Genomic DNA, 27218 nt, shown 5'->3' with positions numbered 1-27218 from the left:
ATCACCAATGACAGCTTTTTGACCATCTCAACTTTAATACCATGGCCAATTACCAAATAGCGACACATCTAACTGAAATAACAAGTAAAATGCAAAAAGCTACTATTGCTTTTAGCCTTCTATAAGTATTTCTACATTTGTATAAATTTTATGAAAAAGTTTCCCAATTCACAGGAATGTAAAACTTTGCATAGTTGAAGGTAGTCATAATTTACTCGATAATACAAAAGAGAAACAAAAGAAATTCTTACCAAATAGTTTTGTGTTGTTTCAGGCATATCGCGCCGAACACCTTGGGTCCATCCGTTTGCAGAGTTTAAAATCTCATCATCTTGAATAAAAATTGAAAAATAACCGAAAGAATAAAGTAAAAGAAGAGTAAAAAATTAAAAACATTCAGATGGAAAGTATTACTAACTATAAAATATATTAAGATTTACAGATATAGAACACAATGAAAGTACGTTTACAAATAAACCGATATTATCACCAATTAAATTTCTGGTACTGTAGCACAGACCCAATCTTCCAACAAAAAGCATAATACAATAGATTTTTGTATCGACATTTCGATTTACAGTTAGTAATTAGTGCCAAAAGACGAATGAGTAAGCCAAAATAATATAAATTATATGCACCAGGTACAATCTCAAACATGCATGTGCAGATCAGATAGACTTACTGACATGTATGTAAAATATCTAGCTAGAAATTATGCGAAAGAGAAAGAAAACTAAAAATGAAGCAAAAATAGACAATCCTTCAAAGGAAAAATTACTTTGAATTACTACAATCTTTCGGTGATGGGCAGAAATTACTGCAAGAAAGGGAAAAAAAAAGGGAAAAACTTACCAGAAGTAGCGAATGAAATAAAAGCTAGAAAATTAGAAACCGAAAATGGATGATACCCAGAAGCGATGAGCAATTATCAGATAGAGGAAAAAGAAATATAGAGGAGTGGGAGAGAGATATGAATATAGAAATTGCTGATTGATAGGACTGTTGAGGAAGAAGAGAGGGAATACCAATTTACCCATAAAGTGGATTACATTTACCATAATGCCCTTTGTCGTACCCAAGAACCTTTGCTTATTATTTATATAGTTAAAAATATACAATTGTTATTTAATAATCCCAAGTTCTAACAGCAGAAAAGCTCACAAAATTGATATCAAACACTGAAGAGCCAAACAGTCTTGTCCTTTCCCAAACTCCAAAGGATCACTACAATCCCTCGCTAATATAGCCCCTAGTAGCTTGCCAACTTCCCCCTTTTCTTCTTCCTAGAAAAAAACCCCTCTATTTATATAAACCCTTCTCCATCTTTCTCATTTCAGAGTTTTTCTCCATAGCCACAAACATAGAATCACACCCACAAGGAGAGAATCATTTTTGATCCCATAATGGCTCATTCAGCTCTCTCTCAGGTCATTTTTCTTTTAAAAAGATTCGATTTTTATTAAGTTGGTACCCACTGTTAATGGCACTCTACATTTTTTGACTTAAAATTCTGGATCCATCCTATGTCAGTTGTTAGTTTTTGTATTGGTTTTTAGAGGGTACTTTGGATTTTGACTAGATTTTGCGTTTATGCATGCAGGTGTCAGTTGCTGTTCCTCTGCAAACGGATTCATCTTTTAGAAGATCTACTTTTAAGGTTCTTGAAAATCTCTACTTATTGTTATTTATTTCCATGTCCTAACATATGAACTTGATGGAACTGTACGTTGACTTTACAAATAATTGGATTTGCTTGATATATGTTTGATTTGTTTTTTCATAAAAATAAAATTTCGTTTACTATTTTTTACGAAGCAAAAGAGAATCCCTCCATCTCAATTTATGTGATTGAGTAGACATGGAATTTAATGAAAAAAGAAAGATTTTTCAAACTTGTGATCTGAGTCAAATCATAGACATTTGTGTATTTGTGTGACTGTAAATCATTTTATTAAGCTAAAGTGAGAAGCTAAATACAAAAAAGTGTCAAATTCTTTTTTGGAACAACCTAAAAAGCAGAGTGTGCTTCATCAAATGAGACAGAGGGAGCAGCTGTCTTAGCTTGAGTTATTTAAATTCGAGATGTTGAAAACTGTTTACATCAGAAGTTTGATGGACAATCGTATGGTGTAGGGCTAAGGTGTCTGAATGTGTAACATGGGTTCAATTACATGTTGAGTAGTCCAATTGTTGGATGTGACAGTCAATGTGCCTTTTCCTCCCCTTTTTTCCCGTTTTATCTTTTATTCCTCTCCCATCTACCTCCCTCCTTGCAATGCAAACTGAAATTGATCTTCATTAAAATAGGCTTTTCAACAATGTGCTAAGTTTTGGAAGATTTGATGAAATGATATTTTACATCAACATGTGTGTCTTGTACAGTGGGGCTTGCTCAATCTTCTCTCAACTAATGTTGCTCCATCTTCATGCTCATCTAGATCAGAAGACAAAACTTTAATGGTTCTATCATGCTAAAGTTCTGCGTACACACTACCCTCCCCAAACCCCACTTGTGGGATTACACTGGGTTTGTTGTTGTTGTATGCTAAAAATCTTAATTAGTCCCAATTGATTTGCTTCCTTTAACCTTTTCCATCCCGTAACCAATAATCGAGAATTTCATGACTAATTCCTTTTGTATCTGAGTGTTCCTTTTACTTATTCCTCTTGAGTCTAAGTCATTAGTATGAAGAATATTATGATCGGCAATTTCGAAGGGAGTAACTCGATTCCTGCATATTCACTCAATTATTTCATGGATATCGGCTTCTGTATATCCTTTTTCCTGAAAAAATGCAGATGTCGTGTGTTACATAACTTTTAGCCTGTCGCTAAGCTATTCAGTCAAGAATCAGCTGAGAAAATGTAGAGAGAGGAGCTTGTTTTCTCTCTATATCCGGCATGCTCTTTCTTTGGTCAACATATATGTGCTAAAGCCTACTTGTTTGCATATCATAATTTGTAAGTTTGCTAAACAGGCAAATATCCTAAAATATATTTTTTATAAGTAACTCATGCATCATTGGGTGCTTTGTGGTCATAAGTCAATTAGACGCCTCCGATTGAGCACATTTGCTCTTCATTTTTGGGTCTTTTTGTTGCGAAAATATGTATTGGTGTATGTATCAGTATGATTGTATCCTATATTGGTGACCACACAGTTTTTGGATTCTCCTTGCATAATTCTGGTGCATATATCTTTCTGCATCCAAGAACATGTATTCCTTCTTTATCAGTAAAATAATTATTTGACGGAGAATGCAACATGCACCAAGGTGCATCATAGAAGTACATGGGCTGCGAAGAGATAAACTAAACCAGAAAATGAATAAAGAACAAAAATCATGTGAGTCGAAAGACCTACCTATGGCATAAGAGGAAACAAAAATGAAGTAGGAACGCATATACACTTCCTGTTGCTGCTTCCATCAGTTGATATCCACATATTTAGTTTTGTATGTGTTTCCTGATCTATTTAATCACATGTTTTATATGTTCACTAACAGTTTGAAAATGATTTGACTTAACTAAAGAGTACAATTATGCATTTCATTGTTACAGGCTACAAGCATAACATTTAGTGATAGATCATCATGGATCTCTATGCCGCCTATCGATCTAAAAGCAGCACCATCGAGAAACCAACACATTGTTTGCATGTCGGTGCAACAAGCTAGCAAAGCCAAGGTTTCAGTTTCACCTTTATCACTTGAAGATGCAAAAGAACCACCATTGAATATTTACAAGCCCAAGGAACCATACACAGCGACAATTGTCTCTGTTGAGAGGCTTGTGGGCCCAAAAGCTCCTGGGGAGACTTGTCATATTGTCATTGATCATGATGGAAACCTTCCTTACTGGGAAGGACAAAGTTATGGTGTCATTCCTCCTGTAAGTTCTGGCTGCATATTTCCATTATTCTTTTGAAAACCTTTGTCGTTTTGCCTTGATTGAATCTATATATGATCAGTCATATAACTTTTTGAATGAAATCCATGTCTTCTCTTCCTGCTTGCTTTACACACATCTCCATTAGTTGGACTCCATTTTGAAGGACAACCACATGCATTACTAGCAATACATTTGTGATTTGTCATTAATATGTTGGCTGTAATGTTCTTTCATTTGCTTGATTGTCTATTCGAATGAGTGCTTATTTCTTGTTTGATGGCAATAAAAAGACAGTTGCAGGCATGTCTCAAAGATTTCCTACTCCATCAATTAATTTGTTGTCATTTTTGCTTCTTTTCCCTTTTGACATCCCAATAGATAGAAGTCAGCCCAAAAATTGTACTGTGTTACATCCAGTCTTTGCCCTGTCATGCTGTAAATGATTATTGTATGTCAGCTCCTGCATAGTAAGATACTTTGTTAATTGGTACTATTAACTTCTGGCCTACGTGAAATGAAGCTTATGCATGTTAATATTAGAACTGAACCTGTTTGTGGTTTGGGCTTTTCATTCGCATTGTGAAAATAGGAAATGTGCTGTAATCATTCTTTTAACCTAATTTTCTGATTTTTCTAATAACAAACTCGTCTTCTTCCTTGCTAATAGCTGAGTATAATTTCTACGTCCATCAGTCTTTCAGAGCCTCACATCTTAACTCATTTCAGGGTGAAAATCCTAAGAAACCAGGCAATCCCCACAATGTTCGTCTATATTCAATTGCATCCACCAGATATGGGGACTCTTTTGATGGGAAGACGGCCAGCTTGTGTGTCAGACGAGCTGTCTACTATGATCCTGAGACAGGAAAGGAAGACCCTTCCAAAAATGGTGTTTGCAGCAACTTCCTGTGCGACTCAAAGCCTGGTGACAAAGTGAAGATCACAGGTTAAATCCAAATAGTCCTTTTACAGATGTTATTCAAAGAAGACTTACATGCCAACACTAGTCGTCTTCCATGCATTGCATTCTCAACTTGTCACATCTGATCACATTAAGTGCAATTTTGGCTCAATTAATAGGTTTTTCCAACATCTCAAAAGAGGGACAAAGAAATGATCTTCTGGGCAGCATACTATTAAAAATGGTCTTGTCAACTAATTATTTTGTTCAGTAGACTGTTTAGGTTGTACGTATAACAGATTGAAGATATCTGCCTTTTCCTTGTGTACTTGTAAATTCCAGCTGCTATGCATATTTTTTCTCCCAAGGGTCGTTTGGTTCAATTGTGGGATAGACAAGGATATCCCATGGGATTAGCTATCCTACCTTCTATATGGGATAAGATAATCCCACCATTTTGGTATAAAATTTATCCTACCATTAACTAATGCCCATAACCAAACATGAGATAAATACAATCTCATATTCTATCTTGGAATTAGTATCCTTATCCAGGTAACCAAACGACTCCTACGAATATGCATCACAGCTTTGTCTGGCACTCTCTCGTGAATTTTTTACTTGATTATCTGATCATATGACGAATCCGTAAATGCCTATTTTGTACTAGTGATTTCCTAGCTATTATTAAAGGACCCTTCCCTTAAGTCTGTTGTGTGGCGCTTCTTGATTTAGCTTTGGCATAACTAACCCTTTTACAATTACAAACTTCCCTATAAAGAATTTCTTAACTCAATGGTGTTCCTACGCTGTCACCTTTCGCTCTAACCATGTGCTTCTAAATAAGATACCCTGCTGAGAATTAAAACTCCTGTTGATACTTCACATCTTAATAGTCTGTCATTTGGCTCTTGGATTCTTATAATTTGTTGGTGGGTTGCATATATATGGTGAAATACTTGATATTCAGTTTTGTCCGTCATTGACCGCCCTTTGTATGTTCCCAGGTCCTTCTGGTAAGATAATGCTTCTACCAGAAGAGAATCCAAATGCCACACACATCATGATTGGAACTGGAACTGGTGTGGCTCCCTTCCGAGGCTACCTTCGCCGTATGTTCATGGAATCGGTTCCAACTAAGTTTAATGGCCTTGCTTGGCTTTTCCTTGGGGTTGCAAACACTGACAGCCTTCTATATGACGATGAGTTCACCAAGTATCTCAATGACTACCCAGGCAATTTCAGATATGACCGTGCTCTTAGCCGTGAACAAAAGAACAATAAAGGGGGGAAGATGTATGTTCAGGATAAAATAGAGGAATACAGCGATGAGATCTTCAAACTTCTGGATGAAGGGGCCCACATCTATTTCTGTGGGTTGAAGGGGATGATGCCCGGAATCCAAGATACGCTGAAGAGGGTTGCTGAGAGGCGAGGTGAGAGCTGGGAACAGAAGCTTTCACAACTCAAAAAGAACAAGCAATGGCATGTTGAAGTCTACTGATCAAGAAACGTCAATCCTTGCATTTGTTTATGATTGTTGATTGTTGTCAAGTGAACTTTGGATGACACATTGTTGTACTGCTAGTAGACATAAAAAGTATTCAATGCTGCAAGGAAAATGAAATAATAACTGTTGGTACCTTGGGGCAGTCAGTCTTCTGTATTTCTTTGCAAATGTCTCTCTGATAGGCATTTCACAGCTGCTCTATTGTGCTTATTTCTGCAAATACCTGGTTTTTAATCTTTTGGAGAGGGACTAAGCTGCACCACATGTTTCAGCTTGTTTTACCCTCTGGATGGATGTGCTTTTGGAAAAAGTGCTTGACATAAAAACTAAAATTGTGTGGCGCTTCTTGATTTAGCTTTGGTGGCAAAATCTGCAGTATCTTCTTCAATAAAGTCTTCAATACATCATTATGTTCCTTTTTAGCAACATTATATGATTTCCAGACAATTCTAAAAAAATTAGTCTTAAATTCAAGTGATGATATCTAATTTCATTTCGGTGTAGACCTTTTACAAAATTAAATTCTCAACTTAATGGTTCTTCGAGTTATATAATAGTATTAATTATTAAAGTTAAGATGGAAGATATTGAGGTAGGAATTAGGATCATATTCGGCAATCCTAAAAGTTGGTAATTTTGTTGACTAGTTATCTAAAAGGTAATTTTGACGACATCAAAATTTCCATTATAATAATATGGTCAACCCCAGAGATATAGTAAAAGGACAAACATGATGAATGGAGCAAATTGAGATTCATCAATAATTTTGAAATTGAGATTCAATTTCAATCGCATTTGACTTTTGTTTGTTAGTTGAATATGTCGTCATTTTGCAACATATATTGAGTTAGTAGGAAGCATTTCAATCCTTCTATTATTCCGTTGACACTTTGTTTTCTTCTTGAAAGGCCCTAGCCGATCAAAGACCGCCGATTTTGAACCTAGTTTTCCAAGTGGATTAAAGATGAAAAATTCTCTTAATTAGCCAAGTTGAAGATTAATTCCAATGATAATACGTCCTTCTCCCCTAGGAAATATCAGTAGATAATCGCACTTGAATTTCGCAAATAATTTGTAAGTATTAGGGTAAACAATTTCTTATATACGCCCTTATAGATTGTTTATTTGTAGGGAAAATTACGGTTTAATAATACAAAAAATCTCAATTCTCATCATAGATTGTGATGTCGCCGAACGTTGCCGTCAAGCAAGCCAAAGGAAATTAACATAACAATCGATAATTCATAACACTTTTTAAATCAAGTAATAAAATAAATAAGCAGAATTTGGGTTTAGAAACAATAATAAAATACCAATATCTTGGCGAAGCATGAATAAAATATAAACAATAATAAAATACCAAACTTTGTTGTCATTTTTGCTACTTTTCCCTTTTGACATCCCAATAGATAGAAGTCAGCCCAAAAATTGTACTGTGTTACATCCGGTCTTTGCCCTGTCATGCTGTAAATGATTATTGTATGTCAGCTCCTGCATAGTAAGATGTTTTGTTAATTGGTACTATTAACTTTTGGCCCTGTTTGTGGTTTGGGCATTGTGAAAATAGGAAAAGTGCTGTAATCATTCTTTTAACCTAATTTTCTGATTTTTCTAATAACAAGCTCGTCTTCTTCCTTACTAATAGCTGAGTATAATTTCTACGTCCATCAGTCTTTCAGAGCCTCACATCTTAACTCATTTCAGGGTGAAAATCCTAAGAAACCAGGCAGTCCCCACAATCAGAGGCGGACTTAGAGCATTGGCTACGGGTTCCCGGGAACCCAACAACTTTTGCGTAGACTCTATATTTATATTAAAAAAATTCACTTTTACGTAGGCCCTATATTTATATTAAAAAATTTACTTTTACGTAGACCCTTTTACAGATGTTATTCAAAGAAGACTTACATGCCAACACTAGTTGTCTTCCATGCATTGCATTCTCAATTTGTCACATCTGATCACATTAAATGCAATTTTGGCTCAATTAATAGGTTTTTCCAGCATTTCAATAGAGGGACAAAGAAACGATCTTCTAGGCAGCATACTATTAAAAATGGTTTTGTCAACTAAATTATGTTGTTGTTTAGGTTGTACGTATAACAGATTGAAGAGTTGGTTTCTTGGCCTTGCTTGCTGCAAAACAAAATAGATTAAAATATATATAATTGGAGGCTAAATCCACCATTACCGTGGTATATACGAATGAGGCATACGAGGTTCTACTTGATTCTTTATGAATTGAATTTGAAACCATCTTTTGGCAATTTTTGGAAGAAAGAAACGCAACACAATTTTTACTACGTTGATACCGCACAGTAACGCTGCCCAACTTTGAATTAGCTTTCTAACATTCTTTCGTACAATTTTGTTGAAGTACCTGTCTTCAACCCGTTGATGCACTTTATTACCAACACTCAATTTTGTTGAAACACGTGTCTTTAACTCCCGTTGATGCACTTTATCACCAACATCAAATTTTGTTGAAGCACCTGTCTTCAACTTCCGTTGATGCACTTTGTCACCAACACTCAATTTTGTTGAAGCACCTGTCTTCAACTCCCGTCGATGCACTTTGTCACCAACAACCAATTTTGTTGAAGCAACTGTCTTCAACTCCCATTGATGCACTGTTACCAATATCCAATTGTTGATGCACCTGTCACCGACGGGCGGCACATATTGGCTAGCGCCGCCCCCTGGTAGCGGAAACTATTTGATTCTCTCCCAAGATCGTAGAAGTTTTGACACCAATATGATGGAAAAATAATTTATTATAACTCTTTGAAAGCTCTCTATAATTCTCTTCACAAATCTCCACACATTAAAATAAGCTACTAATATCTCTATTTATAATAGTACGAAACCTATTTCAAATAGAAACAGGAAAGCATATTCCTACATTAATTATGACTACAAATCCTATTTCGACATAAATTAAATAAACTAGAAAATATTAAATCCTGAACGATTATGATTTCCTACTACAACTTTGAATTAGCTTTCCAACAAAATGAGACTTTAACCTTTGATGCTTGCTTTTCTAAAATTTATTTTTAAAGTATGTTTTGTCTGCCTGATCTATGTGTTGGGACGAGCGTGCGCTTGGCAGAATCGGTGGTCTTTGACCAGCCATAAATATATATTATTTTATAAAAAGTTGAAATTATTTAATAAGTGATTTGTGGTGTGGTGTGGCATAGCCTCGTGCTATGGCGTTAGGGTGTTAAAAATTATTGTGTGTGCCGCCGTGATAGATTTGGGGCATTGTGTGTGCCGTCGTGGTAGATTTGGGGCATTGTGTATGCTGTCGTAGACTCGTTAGGGTGTTTGGTTAATTTTCTGCACTACCGTTAATGACAAGTCCTTAGTGTAGATTGTGTTGAGATATATATAGTATTGTTGTTGAATAATTATTTGGACCTTATAAAGTAATTATATGGTAAAAGAATTTCTGGCATATTATTTCTATGGTCGTTGTGTGTTTGTATTTTCTAACACTTGTTCCAGAGGTATTCAGAGTGGCGGGTCAAGGATCTACGTATAACTCATTCCTTACCTGCATATCTATGTAGATACTATTGGTGAAAACGAAGCTAGTAGCTGACGAGTTCGCTAGAGTTGATTCAGTTATTGAGGTGAGCCGCTGCATTGTTCGTGGAGGCTGCCTTTATTATTTATTCATATGATGTCTGTTGCAATTCTCTTAGATGCTCCATAGTCTAGTGTGGGATTTGGGCTGAAATTTCAGTATAATATTTTGGGATATTAATTATTCGTAATTTAGTTGTCAGATTATTGGGATACTCTTGTGATTAATCAAATACTATAAATTAATAACTAAGGTAAGAAAGTATTGTTTGCCTGGCGGGTGGTGTTAGTTGGGTGCTAGTCACGTCCAGGAGGTAGTTTGGGACGTGACAGTTATCTATTGAAAATGCAATCAGCTGCTTCATTGGAGGGTTAAAACACAACTTAACATTGCAGTCAAGTTCACCTATCCAACTACATTGTCACAGGTGTATAGAACAGCCAGAATGCAGGAGGTTTACCTAGCTGCAATCAAACAATCTTCTTATGCACCAGGTCTTTTAATCAAGAGATATGTTGGGCCAGGAACTACTGGTAAACCTTTGTTGCCTACTCCTAACTTCAGTAGTTCATCTTATACTAAAGGCGTCAATAGGAGAACATTGAGTTCAGATGAGATGAATGAGAAAAAGGCAAATGGATTATGTTACTTCTACAATGAGAAGTATGTACCTGGGCATGAGTGTAAAAATTCCAAGCAGATATACATATTAGAATTGGAGGAGACAGAGGAAATACAAGATACATGTGAAGAACAAGAACTACTGTTGCAAGATGATAGTTTCAGTCCACTAGATTCATCCCAACTTGTAGAACAGATGGAGATTTCCATTCATGCTTTGAATGGTTCTCTGGGGTATAGAACTCTGAAAGCAACTGGTTATCATGCTAAGAAAGCCCTGAATATACTGATTGACATTGGTAGTTCACACAATTTCATAGATCCTGACTTGGTCAAACACCTGGGATGTAAGATTAGGTCTACCCACCCTCAAATGGTGGTTGCTGGTAATGGAAACATGATTGTAGACAAAATGTGTACTATCACTTGGTTGCTACAAGGTGCTGAGTTTTTAGCAGAGTTCTTGCTACTGCCATTATGCTCTTGTGGAGTAGTTCTGGGAGTACAATAGTTGCTAACACTTGGAGACATCGAGATGAACTTCAGGAAGTTGACTATGGAATTTTGGTACAGGGGAAGGAAACACCTTCTTAGATGTGTTGGCAGCCAGATTAAGGTTCAAGAAGCTGACAAATTGGCCAAGTACACAGGTAACATTTCCCAACTATGTATGATTCAAGTAGTACCAATGGGGAATACTGAAGAACAATGGCATGCATTAACGGCTAAGGAAGAACCAAAAACAGATGCTAGATTAGTGCAACTGTTGTCTGAGTACTCCAATTTGTTTGAAGAGCCTACTGAATTACCACCTTCTAGAGGTGTGTCTGATCACAGGATTGTGTTGCAAGATTGTACTGAACCTGTGAATAAACGACCTTATAGGTATTCTTTAGTTAAAAAAGATATCATTGAGGGGTTGGTACAACAAATTTCACATAAGGGGTTAATCACTCCCAAGCAAAGAGGATTTTATGATACACGATTACTAAAGAAGGAAGTCGAGATATTAGTGAAGGAAGCAAACAATTAGTTGGTACAGTTAGTTGACAATTCAAAAAGTAGTTAGAGTTAGTTGGAGTTAGTTAAAACTAACTAATTTCTGTTAGTAAGGGAATCTATCAGAGAAATGTAATTCTTCATTCAATGTAATTGATATAGCTCAATTTATCTAACACGTGAAGGATATGTGGATAATGACATTTATTTAATTATGCAACTCCACAGAATCAATTAACTCACAATTCCTATGATGCACGCCGTCACCTAGCATGTGCGTCATCTCCAAACAATTCATACAACACATACTTCAGAGATTCATACCCTCAGAACCAAGTGTAGAAGTGTTACCTCAAACCGTGTAATTCTTTACTCCGCTATACCTTTGACTCGCGAATTGGTCTCCGAAAGCCTCGTATCTAGCCACTATTAATTTGATTCAGTCAATACAAATTATTGAAATTAATTCCATATGAAAATACCAATTTTCCAACAAAATCCGAAAGCTCATTCAACCACGAGTCTAACCATACTAATTTTACCAAATTCCGAGAACGAATCGACCTCCAAATCTTCAATTTAAGGAATAGAAAATTTCTACCATTTTCAACCCAATTCACTAATTTCATGATAAAAACAACAATAGATTCATGTATTTTAACCAAAATCGAGTTAGGAATTCTTATCACCAATGTTTTTCTTGAAAACCTTTTGAAAAATCGCCTCACCCGAGCTTCCTTGGTCCAAAATAGAAGAATGGGACAAATTTGGACTTTATTCTGCTGCCGAGGGGTTTGTTCTTCACGTTCGCGACCCACGCCTCGCATTCGCGATGAACAAATTCCTCAACCATGATTTCCAAACTCTTCCCAGACAGTATGTAGTATAATAGTCATAACATTTTGTACACAGATCCAAATAACAAATGGTTTAACTTTCTGAAAACTAGACACCAAGGGCTATAACTTTCATTTGTTACTCATCTTCCAATTCCTTATAGATTGCGAGATATAAGATTTCAAAGTCAGCCATGTGCAGCAGAGATTCCTTCTTCGCGAACACGAAGAACAAAATCCCAAAAGCCAAATCCTTCTTCGTGAACGCGAGAGGCTCCTCGCGAACGCGAAGAACAACACCAGATATCAGAAAATCAGCATCCAAAGTAGCCCAAAATGATCCGAAACGCACCCGAGACACCCGGGACCCCAACTAAATATACCAACAAGTCCTAGCACATCATACGAACTAAGTCGAAACCTCAAATCACATCAAACAACGCTAAAACTACGAATCATACCCCAATTCAAGCTTAGTGAAACTAAAAAATTTCAACTTCTATATTCAACGCTGAAATCTATCAAATCAAGTCCGATTGACCTCAAATTTTGCACACAAGTCATAAATGACATAACAGAGCTATGGATACACAATTACAATCATGAATAATAATACAATCTTCTATCCTACTCTTCCTCTCTTCTTCTTCTTTCATCTCTCTGACATTCTCATATGCAGTTGAATTCTCGAAGCTTCTTCCTGAATCAACTCTGCGATCCTCGAGTTTATTGAACTCCTACAATCGTGTAACATTTTATACCCAGGACTCGAACCCTAAACCTCTGGTTAAAAATAATTATTTGCGATAGATATCTTATAGTTGTACCAGAGAAGTGTAGAATCATTGATGCATGTATCAAAAACTAGGAAAATATCCATGTAGTGTATAAAATCCATTTAAAGACTAGTTATGATTTTTATTTTCTCTTTTTTTTTCTTTTTCTTTTTTTTTGGTTTATAAAGGTACATGAGGAGTCACCGGAAAAGCTTTGGATTTGGTCCAATTTATGCTTGATATTTTCTTCTTCGTGACAAAAAGTTTGTCAACAAGCCTAAGTGCAGAAATAAATAAATAAAAAGAGAGAGAAAAGAAGCACAACAATTACGTCGGTACAAAATTCTACTACTTTTCTTTGTAGCACTAAGAAAAAAGAGAAAGAAAGTTAACAATGGTTAAAAAAACCAAAACAATTCATTTGGGACACAAAAGAAAGGTAACAAAAGTAACATAGAAAAGAAGGGAAAAGGGTCAAATATACCCTCTACTTTCGTATATTGTCCATATCTACCATCTGTTATATTATCAGGTCATATTTACCCTTATTGATAACAAAACTTTTTAAAAATACTCTCCACCTAACAGAAATCCACCTAACACCAGATTAAAAAAACAATCATTTTAAAAAAATTCATTACCCATAATCCATTTAACCCATCATATAAAAATGAGGAACCTATATTTCTGAGACGTTTTAACACATTTTATTCATTTAGAGAGAGATCAAGAATGATGGTGGCAGTAAGATTAATAGGAACTTATATTTTTGGTTCTTAGTTGTTCATGGTGGCATTAGGATATCATGTTATCACTTTCGGTTATATTATTTTTGGTTATAATTTGACATTCCTTTGTCTAATATATTGCACACTTGATAGTTATTTGTATGTTAGTAACAACTGATATGTACTTTAACAATACTTGTATTTCGTTAATACATGAAGTTAGTGTACTTATTTTGTTAAGTTACTTTCCAGCTTGTTCGTGTACTTTCTTTCATTTTTGATGAACTGCTTAGACTATAGCTTGATATTAAATTGAATCTCCTCTAATTATTTTTTAAAAATTTTGTTCATTATAAATTTAGTTGTTACTAAGAGTTATGAGTATCTCATCCCATAGCTTGGAATCTAACTTTGATTCTTAAGGCGTGATTTGACGGTAATTACTCGTTACCCAAGTGCTTAAAGTAGAATAAGAAAATCATGGTGCGTGAATACTCATCAACAAAGACTCACTGTTGGAGGAAGAAATACCTTGGTAGCTGCCTTAAGACTCCAGAGCTGTCAACCTATTAAGATGCTATAAACATTCAAGTCATGGTAGAAAGAAAATTTTGGTGAATACTCGTACAGTTCGACATGGTGGAAAGAAACAAAGAGAGAAGCTAGAAGAAAAAAGAATTTGAAAAAAGTAGAATATAATAAACATACAATAAGGATATTAAAAGAATTGGAACTCAATATAGAAATGAATATATAATTGTCTATGATTTTTATGTTTCACTTCTAGAGTTCAATAAGTGACTACGAAGGAGATGACTAATCTGTGAGGAAAAAGTGCATTAAATAAAAGGATTTATTAAGGGGTTCAAAAAAATAAGTCTATTTTTAATCTGGTGACTTTCCGTTAGGTGGAGGGTATTTTTAAAAAATTTAATTAATGATAAGAATAAATATAACCCGATAATATAACGGAAGATAGGTATGAACAATATACCAATGTAGAGAGTAAATTTACACTTTACTTAGAACAGAATTACCGACGTTTTTTTGGGGTTAAGCGCGTATCTAATTTGGACTAAACAAATTTATCCATGTCTAAATGATTATGATGTCTTGAACTTTTACGCGACTAATCACAATAAAATTAGTATTTAATTCAAGTTAATTAGAAATTAATGTACATCCAAAGTCAACAAAAGTTGTGACTCATAAAGTTAGCAGAAAATTACACCCAAAAGCAGTTCTAGAATTACACGTCGATTCTTGCACGTGCTGCACCTAATCTCACCTATATTTACTTTTATTTTTAAACTGTTAGCCATTTTGTTTGTTTGTTTGTTTGTTTATATTTTAGTAATATGTAAAATAATTTTGTGGATTATAAATTTGTGAGTAAACTCTTGTTACCTGATTTTCTCCAACACATAACTTATAGGCAGTACTTATGAGAATTGAATATTAATTTTGAGATAATCATATAAACTCATAAAATTTAAATTTTGAATTCACTTTTGATTTAAATATATTAACTCTAGTTAATATGCATATACATAATAATCTAATTAATAAATTGAAATTTCTAAGATTAAGGATAGGTATGCCCTCTCTTCACTTGAAAATTTTAGGAGATAAAGCTTTACGTCCTCATTCTACATTATTTGAAATATTGGACCTTATGAATTGGGACAAGTTAAAAAGAAAAAAAAGGTATATTGCTTGATTAGACATATTGATAATGAGATATATGGATTAGCGATCGAGAAGAATTAATATGTCAAGTCAATTCAAATGCTTCACTCACCACGTAATCAAATTACAATTGGACCAAACTTATAGAATTTTATGTGGAGTAGCTACATTTATTTGTTTTTTGTTTTTTTTCATTTTTGGCATAGTAAGGTGGCAGTAGCTTCATTTACTTGCATAATAAACACTCTCGATGCGCTTCAAATACCTTCAATAGAACGATAGAGACCTTTTTGGCTTGACCTATCTTTTGAGTGAAAATCATTTTAACCCCCCATTTCATCTAAAAAACCAAATTTCTCCTCCAATATTTAAATAACGTAAAAGGTCAAAACTATCCCTATTGTTTGGCAGATAGTTTATATTTATCATGTGTCCATCTATCAGTCCAAATATATGTTGGGATTAAAAGATTGGTGAATGGAAAATGAAGGAAAGAAAGTGGAGGGAAAGTAAGCTCCTTTTTTGCTTTAGAAAGAGCAAAGTGTCCCTCATTGGTGGTGGAAAGAAAAATGAATGTGCTTATATTGAGAAAGCACTTCTCTTGGTGTTAAATGGGTTGGAAAGAAAGTAAGCCCCACGCCGTCGTCATTGTCGCTCGCTCGGATTCGGTCAATGATTGATTGATTAATCTTTTTGGATTTTTCAGTACAACTATTGAGTGGTTCGCAGTTCATCTGAGTTTTTGGTACCAATACACTGGTGAGTTAAATCGTTCTATCCTGGGAGGATAATATTTCAGCACCTCGGGTACTTGAGGGGAATAATTTTCTTAAGGACACACTGTGCATTCAGTCGACTCGATTTATACCGAAATTATTTTCAGATATTATTTCGACATTCTGTTGCTGCTAACTTTCTGTTTCAGAAAGTTTACTGTTTCATTATTCATTATAGTAATACAGATTGGATAACAATCTTAAGGAAATTATTTTTTATATTATAATCTGTATTCTGTTTTTGGAGATTAAAACATGTGTGATTTTCTACTACTTCTGAATTTTTTTATTCTGATTTGAAGATATAAAAATTTCATCATTTTCTGTGAAACAGTATATAAAAATCTCGGTTTTTATTTATTAAATATATTGTTTATCATTAATTATAGTACCGTTTACTGTTCTATTTTTTGCCATTAATTGAACTCTTCTGTTGTTGACAGTGAAAAATGGCAATTGATAATAAAAATCCTTCTGTGACTGTTGCGGCAACGACGATAGCCTCGTCAAGCCAAACTGTTGTGCCACCAGCCGAGAAATCGGAGAAATTTTCTGGAGCCAACTTCAAAGGATGGCAGCAAAGGGTATTTTTCTGGCTTACCACGCTTGGTATGCAGAAGTTCACCAGTGAAGACCCTCCAGTGCCTGACGCCGACATGCCAGACAATGAGAAGTTTATCATTATTGAAGCGTGGAAACATGCAGACTTTCTTTGCAAAGGCTACATCCTAAGTGCTTTAAAGGATGACTTGTACAATGTCTACAGTGCTATGAAAACTTCGAAAGAATTATAGGACGCACTTGAGAAGAAGTACAAGACTGAAGATGCATGCTTGAAAAAGTTATTGGTTGCCATGTTTCTAGACTATAAAATGATAGACAACAAAACAATTGGAACCCAAGTCCAAGAGCTTCAACTTATTTTTCACGACCTTATTTCTGAAGGTATGGTAGTGAATGAAGCATTTTAAGTGACTGCAATGATTGAAAAATTGCCTCATTCGTGGAGAGATTTCAAAAACTATCTTAAGCACAAGTGCAAAGAAATGAAGTTGGAAGATGTAACGAGTCGGCCGGTCGTTTCGAGAGTTATAGCCCTGTTTCCCTCATTTCTATTTCTTTTGTGCTTTACAACTGTATTATATCTTACCGGGTTAGTTGGTTCGGGTCCAGAGTGGTTTTGGAGTGAATTGAGACACTCAGTCTCTTAATTGGAAGCTTAAGTTGGAAAAGTCGACCGGATGTCGACTTGTGGGAAAACGATCTCGAATTTGAATTTTTATGGTTCTGTCAGCTCCGTTAGGTGATTTTGGACTTAGGAGCGCGCCCGGAATGTGATTTGGAGGTCCGTAGTAGAATTAGACTTGAATTGGCGAAAGTTAGAATTTTGGCGATTTTGGCTGACAGTGAAAATTTTGATATCGGGGTCGGATTGGATTTTCGGAAGTTGAAATAGGTTCGTGGTGTCATTTTTGACTTGTGTGTAAAATTTGAGGTCAGTCGGACGTGGTTTGGTAGGTTTCGGCGTCGTTTGTGGAATTTGAAAGTTTAGAAGTTCTTTAGGCTTGAATCCGGGTGTAATTGGTGTTTTGATATTGTCTTGAGTGATTCGAAGGTTCGACTAAGTTCGCATGGGGTTATATGACTTGTTGGTATGATTGGTTGAGGTCCCGGAGGCCTCAGGGTGATTTCGGGTGGTTAACAGCTTGATGAGAGTTGAGGAATTGCAGCTGAAGCTACTGTTACTGGTGTAACCGCACCTGCGGAGTGGGAACCGCAGGTGTGAGCCCGCAGAAGCGAAGGAGGAGCTGCAGATGCGGCTAAGGAGTATCTGGGCAGAGGACACAGGTGCGATGGAATTCCCACACCTGCGATGGTCGCAGAAGCGGATTTAGGGGCGCATGTGCGATGTAGTTCCCGCACCCGCGAAGAGCGCACATGCGGTCACTTGATCGCAGGAGCGGAGGCAGTGTTTAGAGATTTTTCCACTGAAGCGGTGCTTTGCCCGCAAATGCGGCTCCGCAGATGCGAAAATGGAGTCTCAGGTGCGAGAAGTCTGGGCAGAACCTATAAATAGAACACTTCGAGATTTTTCACCATTTTCATCATTTTTTAGCTCGGATTTGTGGGATTTTGAGAGAGATTTCGGAGTAATCACTGAGGTAAGTTCCTTGTACCTATTTATCTTCAATAATAGTGCTTCCACACTGATTTTACTGAGGTAAGAGAGATTTAGGAGATTAGGGCTTGGGAATTGGAGAGTGAATTTTGGGGTTTTGGAGGGGCAATTGAGGTCGGATTTTGATAAATTTGGTATGATTAGACTCATGAGTGAATGGGCTTTCGGGTTTTATGCCTTTCGTCGGGTTTCGAGACGTGGGCCGGGGAGTTGAGCCGATTTTGGATTTTGGATTTTGGACTATATTTTAGTAGTTTTCTTGTGGAATTGATCCTTTTAGCCAATATTGATTATCTCGTACTGTTTGTGGCTAGATTCGGGGTATTTGGAGGCTGATTCGAGAGGTAAAGGCATTTTGGAGTAGGATTTCTACGCGGTTGAGGTAAGTAACAGTCTTAAATCTGGTTTTGAGGGTATGAAACCCCGAGAATTGGTATGATGTGACTATTTGGAGGTGACGCACATGCTAGGTGACGGGCGTGTGAGCATGCAACGTGAGGGATTGTGACTTGGTTCGTCCCGTGAGATTGTAAAGTCGAATAGCCATTGTTATTACTTGTTTTTCCTTGTCTTTGAGCAATTGACTGCCTTTCATGTTAAAAACCATGCTTAGGCCATATGATATCACTGTTGTGACCCGCAACGGTCGTATACTTATTGAATTGACTACTAATTGCTGTCTTGTACTCAGTCACAATCTTACTTGTGCGTTATATATCTGTTCCCTTTCATTTCTTGTTGATACTTGTTCTATTCTTTGTTTGGGCTAATTGTTATGATATTCTGTGAGCCCGAGGGGCTGGAGAGGTTAGTGACTGAGATAAGGCCTGAGTGCCGAGCTGCGAGCTGTGAGGTATATGGATCGGGTTGCACGCCGCAACAAGCCTTCGGGCATATATATATATATATATATATATATATATATATATATATATATATATATAATTGGATCGGGTTGCACGCCTTAACAATATTGGATCGGGTTGTACGCCGCAACACTATTGGATCGGGTTTCACGCTGCAACAATATTAGATCGGGCTGCGTACCGCAACAATATAGCGCTTGGGCTGAAGGAGCCCCTCCGGAGTCTGTACACCCCCAGTGAGCGCAGGTACCTATTGGGAGTGTGTATTGAGGGCTGAGAGCCGAGAGTATGAGCTGTTGCGATGAGTTGAGTGACTGCTGCCTTGAGAGGTTGTACATGCTTTTATTTATTGTTGCACTTAGTTGTTATCTGTTGTTGTTGTGAAATTTTTGGAAGATTCATATCTGTTTTACTTGAGGTCGAACTGATTTGACTTATACCACCGCATTTGAAAGCATGTTCACTCTTTACTGAAAACTTTTGAAATGATCTGTATTTTTATAGTTCGTCACTGCTTCTCAGTTCCTTATTTAATTCTGTAACTTCCTGAGTTGGTTGTACCCATGCTACACCCTGCACTTCATGTGCAGATCCAGGTGTGTACAGTTCTGGCGGTTGCTGAGTTCGTGCGCGGGCTGATTATCGGAGACTTACGAGATAGCTACCGGCGTCCGCAGTCCTTGTTTCTCCTTTCTTATTATCTTTTCTCTCTTGTATTGGCATTTGGCACAGACTATAGAAGACTCTGTTTTATAGATTAGTTGTTAGATGCTCATGACTTAGTGACACCCCAATGTCGGGCTATCATTCCGCACTTGTGTTTTGGGTTTTTATCCCGTTATTATGTAAACCTTCAGTTAGTTTAATTGCTTTAGATCACCTCTATTATATATTGAAAGCATATTGAGAATGTCGGCTTGCCTAGTTCCACGATAGGCTCCATCATGACTGGTTAGGTATTTGGGTCGTGACAGAAGATCTTGTTATTCGTCTCAAGATTGAGGAAGACAACAAAACAACCGAGAAGATGTCTCGTGGAAATTCAACGATTATGGGAGCTAATATCGTTGAAGAGACTACTCCAAAAAGTAAGAAGAGGAAGAGGTCTTCTGGACAGACTAAGGAGCAGAACAAGAAGAAATGCAAGGGCAACTGCTATAATTGTGGAAAAGCTGGTCACAAAGCCCCTAATTGCCGTCTCCCAAAAAAGGATAAGAAAAAAGGACAAGCCAACATAGTGGAGAAGAATGATGGCATCGATGATCTGTGTGCAATGCTTTCGGAATTCAACCTAGTTGGAAATCCGAAGAAGTGGTGGATTGACTCTAGAGCCACTCGACATGTTTGTGTTGTCAAAGAAGCATTTGCGACTTACTCTACTACTGGTCCCAAAGCAGAGCTTTTCATGGGAAATACTTCAACATCCAAGATTGAGGGTTATGGGAAGTTATTCCTGAAGATGACTTCCAGCAAGGTGTTAACGCTCAACAACATTCTTCATGTTCCTACTATTAGGAAGAATTTAGTTTCAACTTCTTTACTTGTTAAGAATGGATTCAAATATGTATTTGTATCTGAAAAAGTTGTTGTAAGCAAGAATGAAATGTATGTTGGAAAGGGCTACCTCACCGAAGGCCTTTTCAAACTCAATGTAATGGTTGTTGACAATATTAATAAAATTTCAGCTTCTTCTTATTTATTGGGGTCAAATGATTCATGGCATATTCGTTTAGGACATGTCAATTACAAAACCTTATGAAAGTTAATTAATTTCAAAGTATTGCCTAAATTCGAGTGTAATAAATTAAAATGTCAAATATGTGTTGAATCTAAGTTTGTAAAACATCCTTATAAGTCTGTTGAAAGGAATTCAAATCCTTTAGACTTAATTCATACTGACATTTGTGATATGAAGTCGACACCTTCTCGAGGTGGGAAAAAATATTTTATAACTTTTATTGATGATTGTACTCGATATTGTTATGTTTATTTGCTTAATAGTAAGGATGAAGCAATTGAAGCATTTAAGCAATACAAGAATGAAGTGGAGAATCAATTGAATAAAAAGATCAAAATGATTAGAAGTGATAGGGGTGGAGAATATGAATCTTCGTTTGCTAAAATATGTTTGGGATATGGAATTATCCATCAAACTACTGCCCCATACACACCTCAATCCAAAGGAATTGCGAAAAAGAAAAATCGTACATTTAAAGAAATGATGAATTCTTTATTAATAAGTTTCGATTTACCGCAGAGTTTGTGGGGGGGAGGCTATCCTTACAACTAACCGAATACTCAATAGAGTACCCCACAACAAAATGCAATCTATTCCATATGAAAAATGGAAAGGAAGAAAATCCAACTTGAAAGCATGAGGGGCTGGAGAAGTTAGTGACTGAGATAGGGCCTGAGTGCCGAGCTGTGAGCTGTGAGGTATATGGATCTAGTTGCACGCCGCAACAATATTGGATCGGGTTGCACGCCGCAATAATATTGGATCGGGTTGCACGCCGCAACAATATAGCGCTTGGGTTACACGCCGCAACAATATTGGATCGGGCTGCGCACCGCAGCAATATAGCGCTTGGGCTGAAGGAGACCCTCTGGAGTCTGTACACCCCCAGTGAGCGCAGGTACCTATTAAGAGTGTGTATTGAGGGCTGAGAGCCGAGAGTATAAGCTGTTGAGATGAGTTGAGTGACTGTTGCCTTGAGAGGCTGTACTTGCTTTTATTTATTGTTGCACTTAGTTGTTATTTGTTGTTGTTGTGAAATTTTTGGAAGATTCATATATGTTTTACTTGAGCTCGAACTGATTTGACTTATACCACCGCATTTGAAAGCATGTTCACTCTTTACTGAAAATTTTTGAAATGATCTGTATTTTTATAGTTCGTCACTGCTTCTTAGTCCCTTATTTAATTCTGTTACTTGTTGAGTTGGTATACTCATGCTACACCCTGCACTTTATGTGCAGATCCAGGTATGTACGGTTTTGGCGGTCGCTAGGTTCGTGCGCGGGATGATTTTTGGAGACTTACGAGGTAGCTGCCGGCGTCCGCAGTCCTTGTTTCTCCTTTCTTATTATATTTTCTCTCTTGTATTGGCATTTATCACAGACTGTAGTAGACTCTGTTTTCTAGATTGGTTGTTAGATGCTCATGACTTAGTGACACCCTGATGTCGGGCTATCATTCCACACTTGTATTTTGGATTTTTACCCCGTTATTATGTAAACCTTCAGTTAGTTTAATTGCTTTAGCTCACTTCTGTTATATATTGAAAGCATATTGAGAATGTCGGCTTGCCTAGTTCCACGATAGCTGCCATCACGACTGGTTAGGTAATTCGGTCGTGACAAGTTGGTATTAGAGCCTAGGTTATATAGATCTCATGAGTCATGAGCAGATTTAGTAGAGTCTTGCGGATCGGTACAGAGACGTCTGTACTTATCTTCGAGAGGCTGCAGAACCCTTAGGAAACTCCATATTCTTGAATTCTTGTCGTGTGAATTTGTTGATTCTAGTTACTAAACATATGTTGTTTCATTCTCTCACAGATCGTGAGGACTCGTACTACCGGGCAGGATGGACAACCACCAGTACCACCAGCCAGGGCCACGAGAGGCCGAGGTCGCGGTAGAGGTTGCGGTAGGGGCAGAGGTGCAGCCCACATAGCAGTTGGGGCAGTACCTGCAGATCCACCAGTTGTCCCAGATCAGGACCAGATTCCAGTTGTTGATGCACAAGCGCAAGCACCACCTGTGCCTATTGTGATTCCAAGCCTTCAGGAGGCCTTAACTCAGATTCTCACTGCGTGTACCAGTCTTTCTCAGGCGGTCTCTATTCCGGCCGCAGCAGCCACTTCTCAGGCCGGGGAGGTGCTCAGACTCCCGCTGCCCGCATACCATAGCAGGTGGTACAGGGATTACAGATACTGGGGGAACCACCAGCCCAGCCGGCTGCAGCTGCTTAGGACTATGTGGTTCCTGCTATGCCTGAGGATGCGCAGCGTAGATTGGAGAGGTTTGGGAGACTCCAACCTCCATCTTTTAGTGGTGCAAAGAGAGAAGATGCATAGGGTTTCTTGGACAAGTGTTAGAGGATACTCCATACAACAGGTATTCTAGAGACCAGTGGGGTCTCATTCACTACCTTTCAGTTCTCTGGGGCTGCATTCAGTTGGTAGGAGGCTTACGAGAGGCGTAGGCCGATCGGCACAATGCCCCTTACCTGGTAGCAGTTCTCCGTTATCTTTCTAGAGAAGTTCGTTCCTCAGTCTCGCAGAGAGGAGCTACGCAGACAGTTTGAGCAGCTTTATCAGGGTGATATGTTTGTGATGCAGTATGAGATGCGATTCTCGGAGTTGGCTCGTCATGCTATCTGGTTGGTTCCCACATACAGGGAGAGGATCAGGAGGTTTATAGATGGCCTCACTTATCAGCTGTGATTGCTTATGACCAGAGAGAGTGTGTCTTGTACTACTTTTGATGAGGTTGTCGACATTGCTCATCAGATTGAGATGGTTCGCAGTCAGGAGAGGGTTAAGAGGGAGGCAAAGAGGCCTTGTTGACAGGTAGGATTTAACGGTGCTCCTTTTGGGGGTCAGTTCCAGCACGGTAGAGGCCGTCCTTGCAGACATGCTCAGACGGCTCGTCCAGTTCACCGTGGTGCATCATCTGGCCATGGTTCTCACAGTTATCAGCAAGGTCGTTCATCTCTCGGTGCCCTCCCAGCGCAGAGTTCGTCCCGTGCTCCATCGAGTCAGGGTTTGTCCATGCTAGGTCCTTCTGCCAGTTATCCCGGTGCTCGGGGCTCCCTTCAATCCCCTGCACCAGCACCAGGGAGTTGCTATGTGTGTGGGGAGTTTGGTCACATGAGGAGAGAGTGTCCCCGTATAGTGGGAGGTCCTACTCTGCAGAGGAGCCAGTCTATGTCATCAGTACCAGCCCCTCCACCACCCACTCAGCTAACCCGGGGTGGAGCCCGGTCAGTTAGGGGTCGCCCGAGAGGGAGAGGTAGATCAGGGAGTGGCCATGCCCGTTTCTATGCCCTACCTTCCATACCAGATGTCGTTGCTTCAGATGCTATGATTACAGGTATTGTCTCAGTTTGCCACAGAGATGCCTCTATATTATTTGACCTTGGTTCCACTTATTCATATGTTTCCTCGTATTTCACTCATTTTCTGGATATGCACCGTCAGTCTTTAGTTTCATCTGTTCATATATCTACTCCTGTGGGTGATACTATTATTGTGGACCGCGTATATCGGTCATGTGTAGTGACTATTGGGGGTGTGGAGACCAGAGTGGATCTTTTGCTGCTCAGTATAGTCGATTTTGATGTGATATTAGGTATGGATTGGTTGTCTCCATGTCATATTTTTCTAGATTGTCACGCTAAGACTGTGACGTTGGCGATGCCAGGGTTGCCGAGGGTTGAGTGGAGTGGTTCTATAGACTATGTTTCCAGTGGAGTGATTTCATACTTGAAGGCTCAGCGGATGGTTGAGAAGGGTCTATCCTATTTGGCTTTTGTGAGGGATGTTAGTGTAGAGACTCCTACCATTGATTCTGTTCCGGTGGTGCGTGATTTTTCGGATGTGTTTCCTGCAGACCTGCCGGGCATGCCGCCTGACAGGGATATTGACTTCGGTATTGATTTGGTGCCGGGCACTCAACCTATTTCTATTCCACCGTATCGTATGGAACCGGCGGAGTTGAAGGAGTTGAAGGAAAAGCTTCAGGAACTCCTTGATAAGGGGTTTATTCTGCCTAGCGTGTCACCTTGCGGTGCACCGGTTCTATTTGTAAAGAAGAAAGATGGTTCTATGAGGATGTGCATTGACTACAGGAAGTTGAACAAGGTCACAGTCAAGAACAAGTATCCTTTGCCACATATTGATGATCTATTTGACCAGCTTCAGGGGCGAGGTTGATAACGACAAGGTCGGGAATCCAAACTAGAGTAAGAATTTGAAAAATAAATGCGGAAGCAATAACAATAAGGAATTGAACAACTAGAACTAAAGGGCAGAAAATAAAGGATATGGGAAAATTCAAGGAAAGAATTCCAAGAACTTCCAAGAACGCAAGTTCTATAGCCTTGACAAGATCAAAGCAACAACGTCTTGATTTATTGAAGAAATCAAACGCCTTTACTTAAAAGCAAATCAAAATAATAGATTCGGATCTTGACCGCTTTACGAGTAACTTGAGACAACAATTAATAACTAGTATTAATTGCCTTCTAAGAATACCACAAAGAAATCAAAGATATCACAATAGAGAAGTAATCTTACTACCTTGAACTATGAACTAGTAAAGGTTGAAAGATAAATCTCAAAGCACAAGTAACAAAGGTTCAAAAGAACTCTCAAAGTATGATATACTTAATCAATAATGAAGTGTCCATGAATGAGAAGAACTCCTTATTTATAGGAATACTAAGGCATAAAAAGTCATTACAATTAGGTAGGGTGGTTGCTAAGGAGTAACAAAAGTCATCAAATTAGGTAGAGGGCTGCTAAGGGGTAACAAAGTCATCAAATTTAGGTAGGGTGGTTGCTAAGAAATAAGAAAAGTCACAAAATTAGGTAGGGGCGGCCAAATCCCTTTGGGGAAGATTTGGGCCTTAAAACTACTAGTTTGGGCCATTGGTTTGGACTCCAATTGGGCTCCATTTCAAACACCCCCATTTGGACCTCTTTTAAGCTCATTTTGGGCTCTTCTGGGTGCCCTTTTGCTAGATTTTAAGGGCCGAGTTCGGGACCCAATCTTCTTCCTCTTGGACTTCAATTTGGGCCATCAAATAATTGTAAAACTTGTATAATTTATCTCCTTTGGTCTTGAGCTTGCCCTCCACCATTAAAAGCTTCTTTATTTGCACTTGAAATCTAATGGCCTTGTTTTGCAACTCTGTAGCTTGACATCTTGTTAAAGGCCATCTTTGAGATTCCAAAGCTTCATCCTTATCCTTGAATATTAAAGGGCAGAAAATAAAGGATATGGAAAATTTCAAGGAAAGAATTCCAAGAACTTCCAAGAACGCAAGTTCTATAGCCTTGACAAGATCAAAGCAACAACGTCTTGATTTATTGAAGAAATCAAACGCCTTTACTTAAAAGCAAATCAAAACAATAGATTTGGATCTTGACCGCTTTACGAGTAACTTGAGACAACAATTAATAACTAGTATTAATTGCCTTCTAAGAATACCACAAAGAAATCAAAGATATCACAATAGAGAAGTAATCTTACTACCTTGAACTATGAACTAGTAAAGGTTGAAAGATAAATCTCAAAGCACAAGTAACAAAGGTTCAAAAGAACTCTCAAAGTATAATATACTTAATCAATAATGAAGTATCCATGAATGAGAAGAACTCCTTATTTATAGGAGTACTAAGGCATAAAAAGTCATTACAATTAGGTAGGGTGGTTGCTAAGGAGTAACAAAAGTCATCAAATTAGGTAGGGGGCTGCTAAGGGGTAACAAAGTCATCAAATTTAGGTAGGGTGGTTGTTAAGAAATAAGAAAAGTCACAAAATTAGGTAGGGGGCGGCCAAATCCCTTTGGGGAAGATTTGGGCCTTAAAACTACTAGTTTGGGCCATTGGTTTGGACTCCAATTGGGCTCCATTTCAAACACCCCCATTTGGACCTCTTTTAAGCTCATTTTGGGCTCTTCTGGGTGCCCTTTTGCTAGATTTTAAGGGCCGAGTTCGGGACCCAATCTTCCTCCTCTTGGACTTCAATTTGGGCCATCAAATAATTGTAAAACTTGTATAATTTTTCTCCTTTGGTCTTGAGCTTTCCCTCCACCATTAAAAGCTTCTTTATTTGCACTTG

At 37.8% G+C, this 27218-nt stretch overlaps 1 protein-coding gene and 1 long non-coding RNA gene across 2 annotated transcripts; one reads left to right on the top strand and one right to left on the bottom strand.

Annotated features, from left to right (window-relative positions):
- Positions 1 to 1312: 1312 nt before the first annotated feature.
- Positions 1313 to 6437, top strand: LOC107825625 (ferredoxin--NADP reductase, root-type isozyme, chloroplastic; the record flags this gene model as incomplete). The annotated part of the gene is given in 5 exon segments (NM_001326155.1): positions 1313 to 1427; positions 1601 to 1657; positions 3562 to 3891; positions 4618 to 4837; positions 5800 to 6437. Coding segments are annotated over 5 exon segments (1128 nt in total).
- LOC142176985 (uncharacterized) lies at positions 3518 to 4819 on the bottom strand. The gene is made up of 2 exons (XR_012705767.1): positions 4440 to 4819; positions 3518 to 4351 (listed from the first exon to the last, which is right to left on the bottom strand). It is a non-coding gene; the product is annotated as an uncharacterized LOC142176985 (long non-coding RNA).
- Positions 6438 to 27218: the final 20781 nt, after the last annotated feature.

Source organism: Nicotiana tabacum, chromosome 23 (genome assembly GCF_000715075.1).
Source record: "Nicotiana tabacum cultivar K326 chromosome 23, ASM71507v2, whole genome shotgun sequence".
NCBI lineage: Eukaryota > Viridiplantae > Streptophyta > Magnoliopsida > Solanales > Solanaceae > Nicotiana > Nicotiana tabacum.
This window is presented reverse-complemented; position numbering and strand designations above follow the sequence as displayed.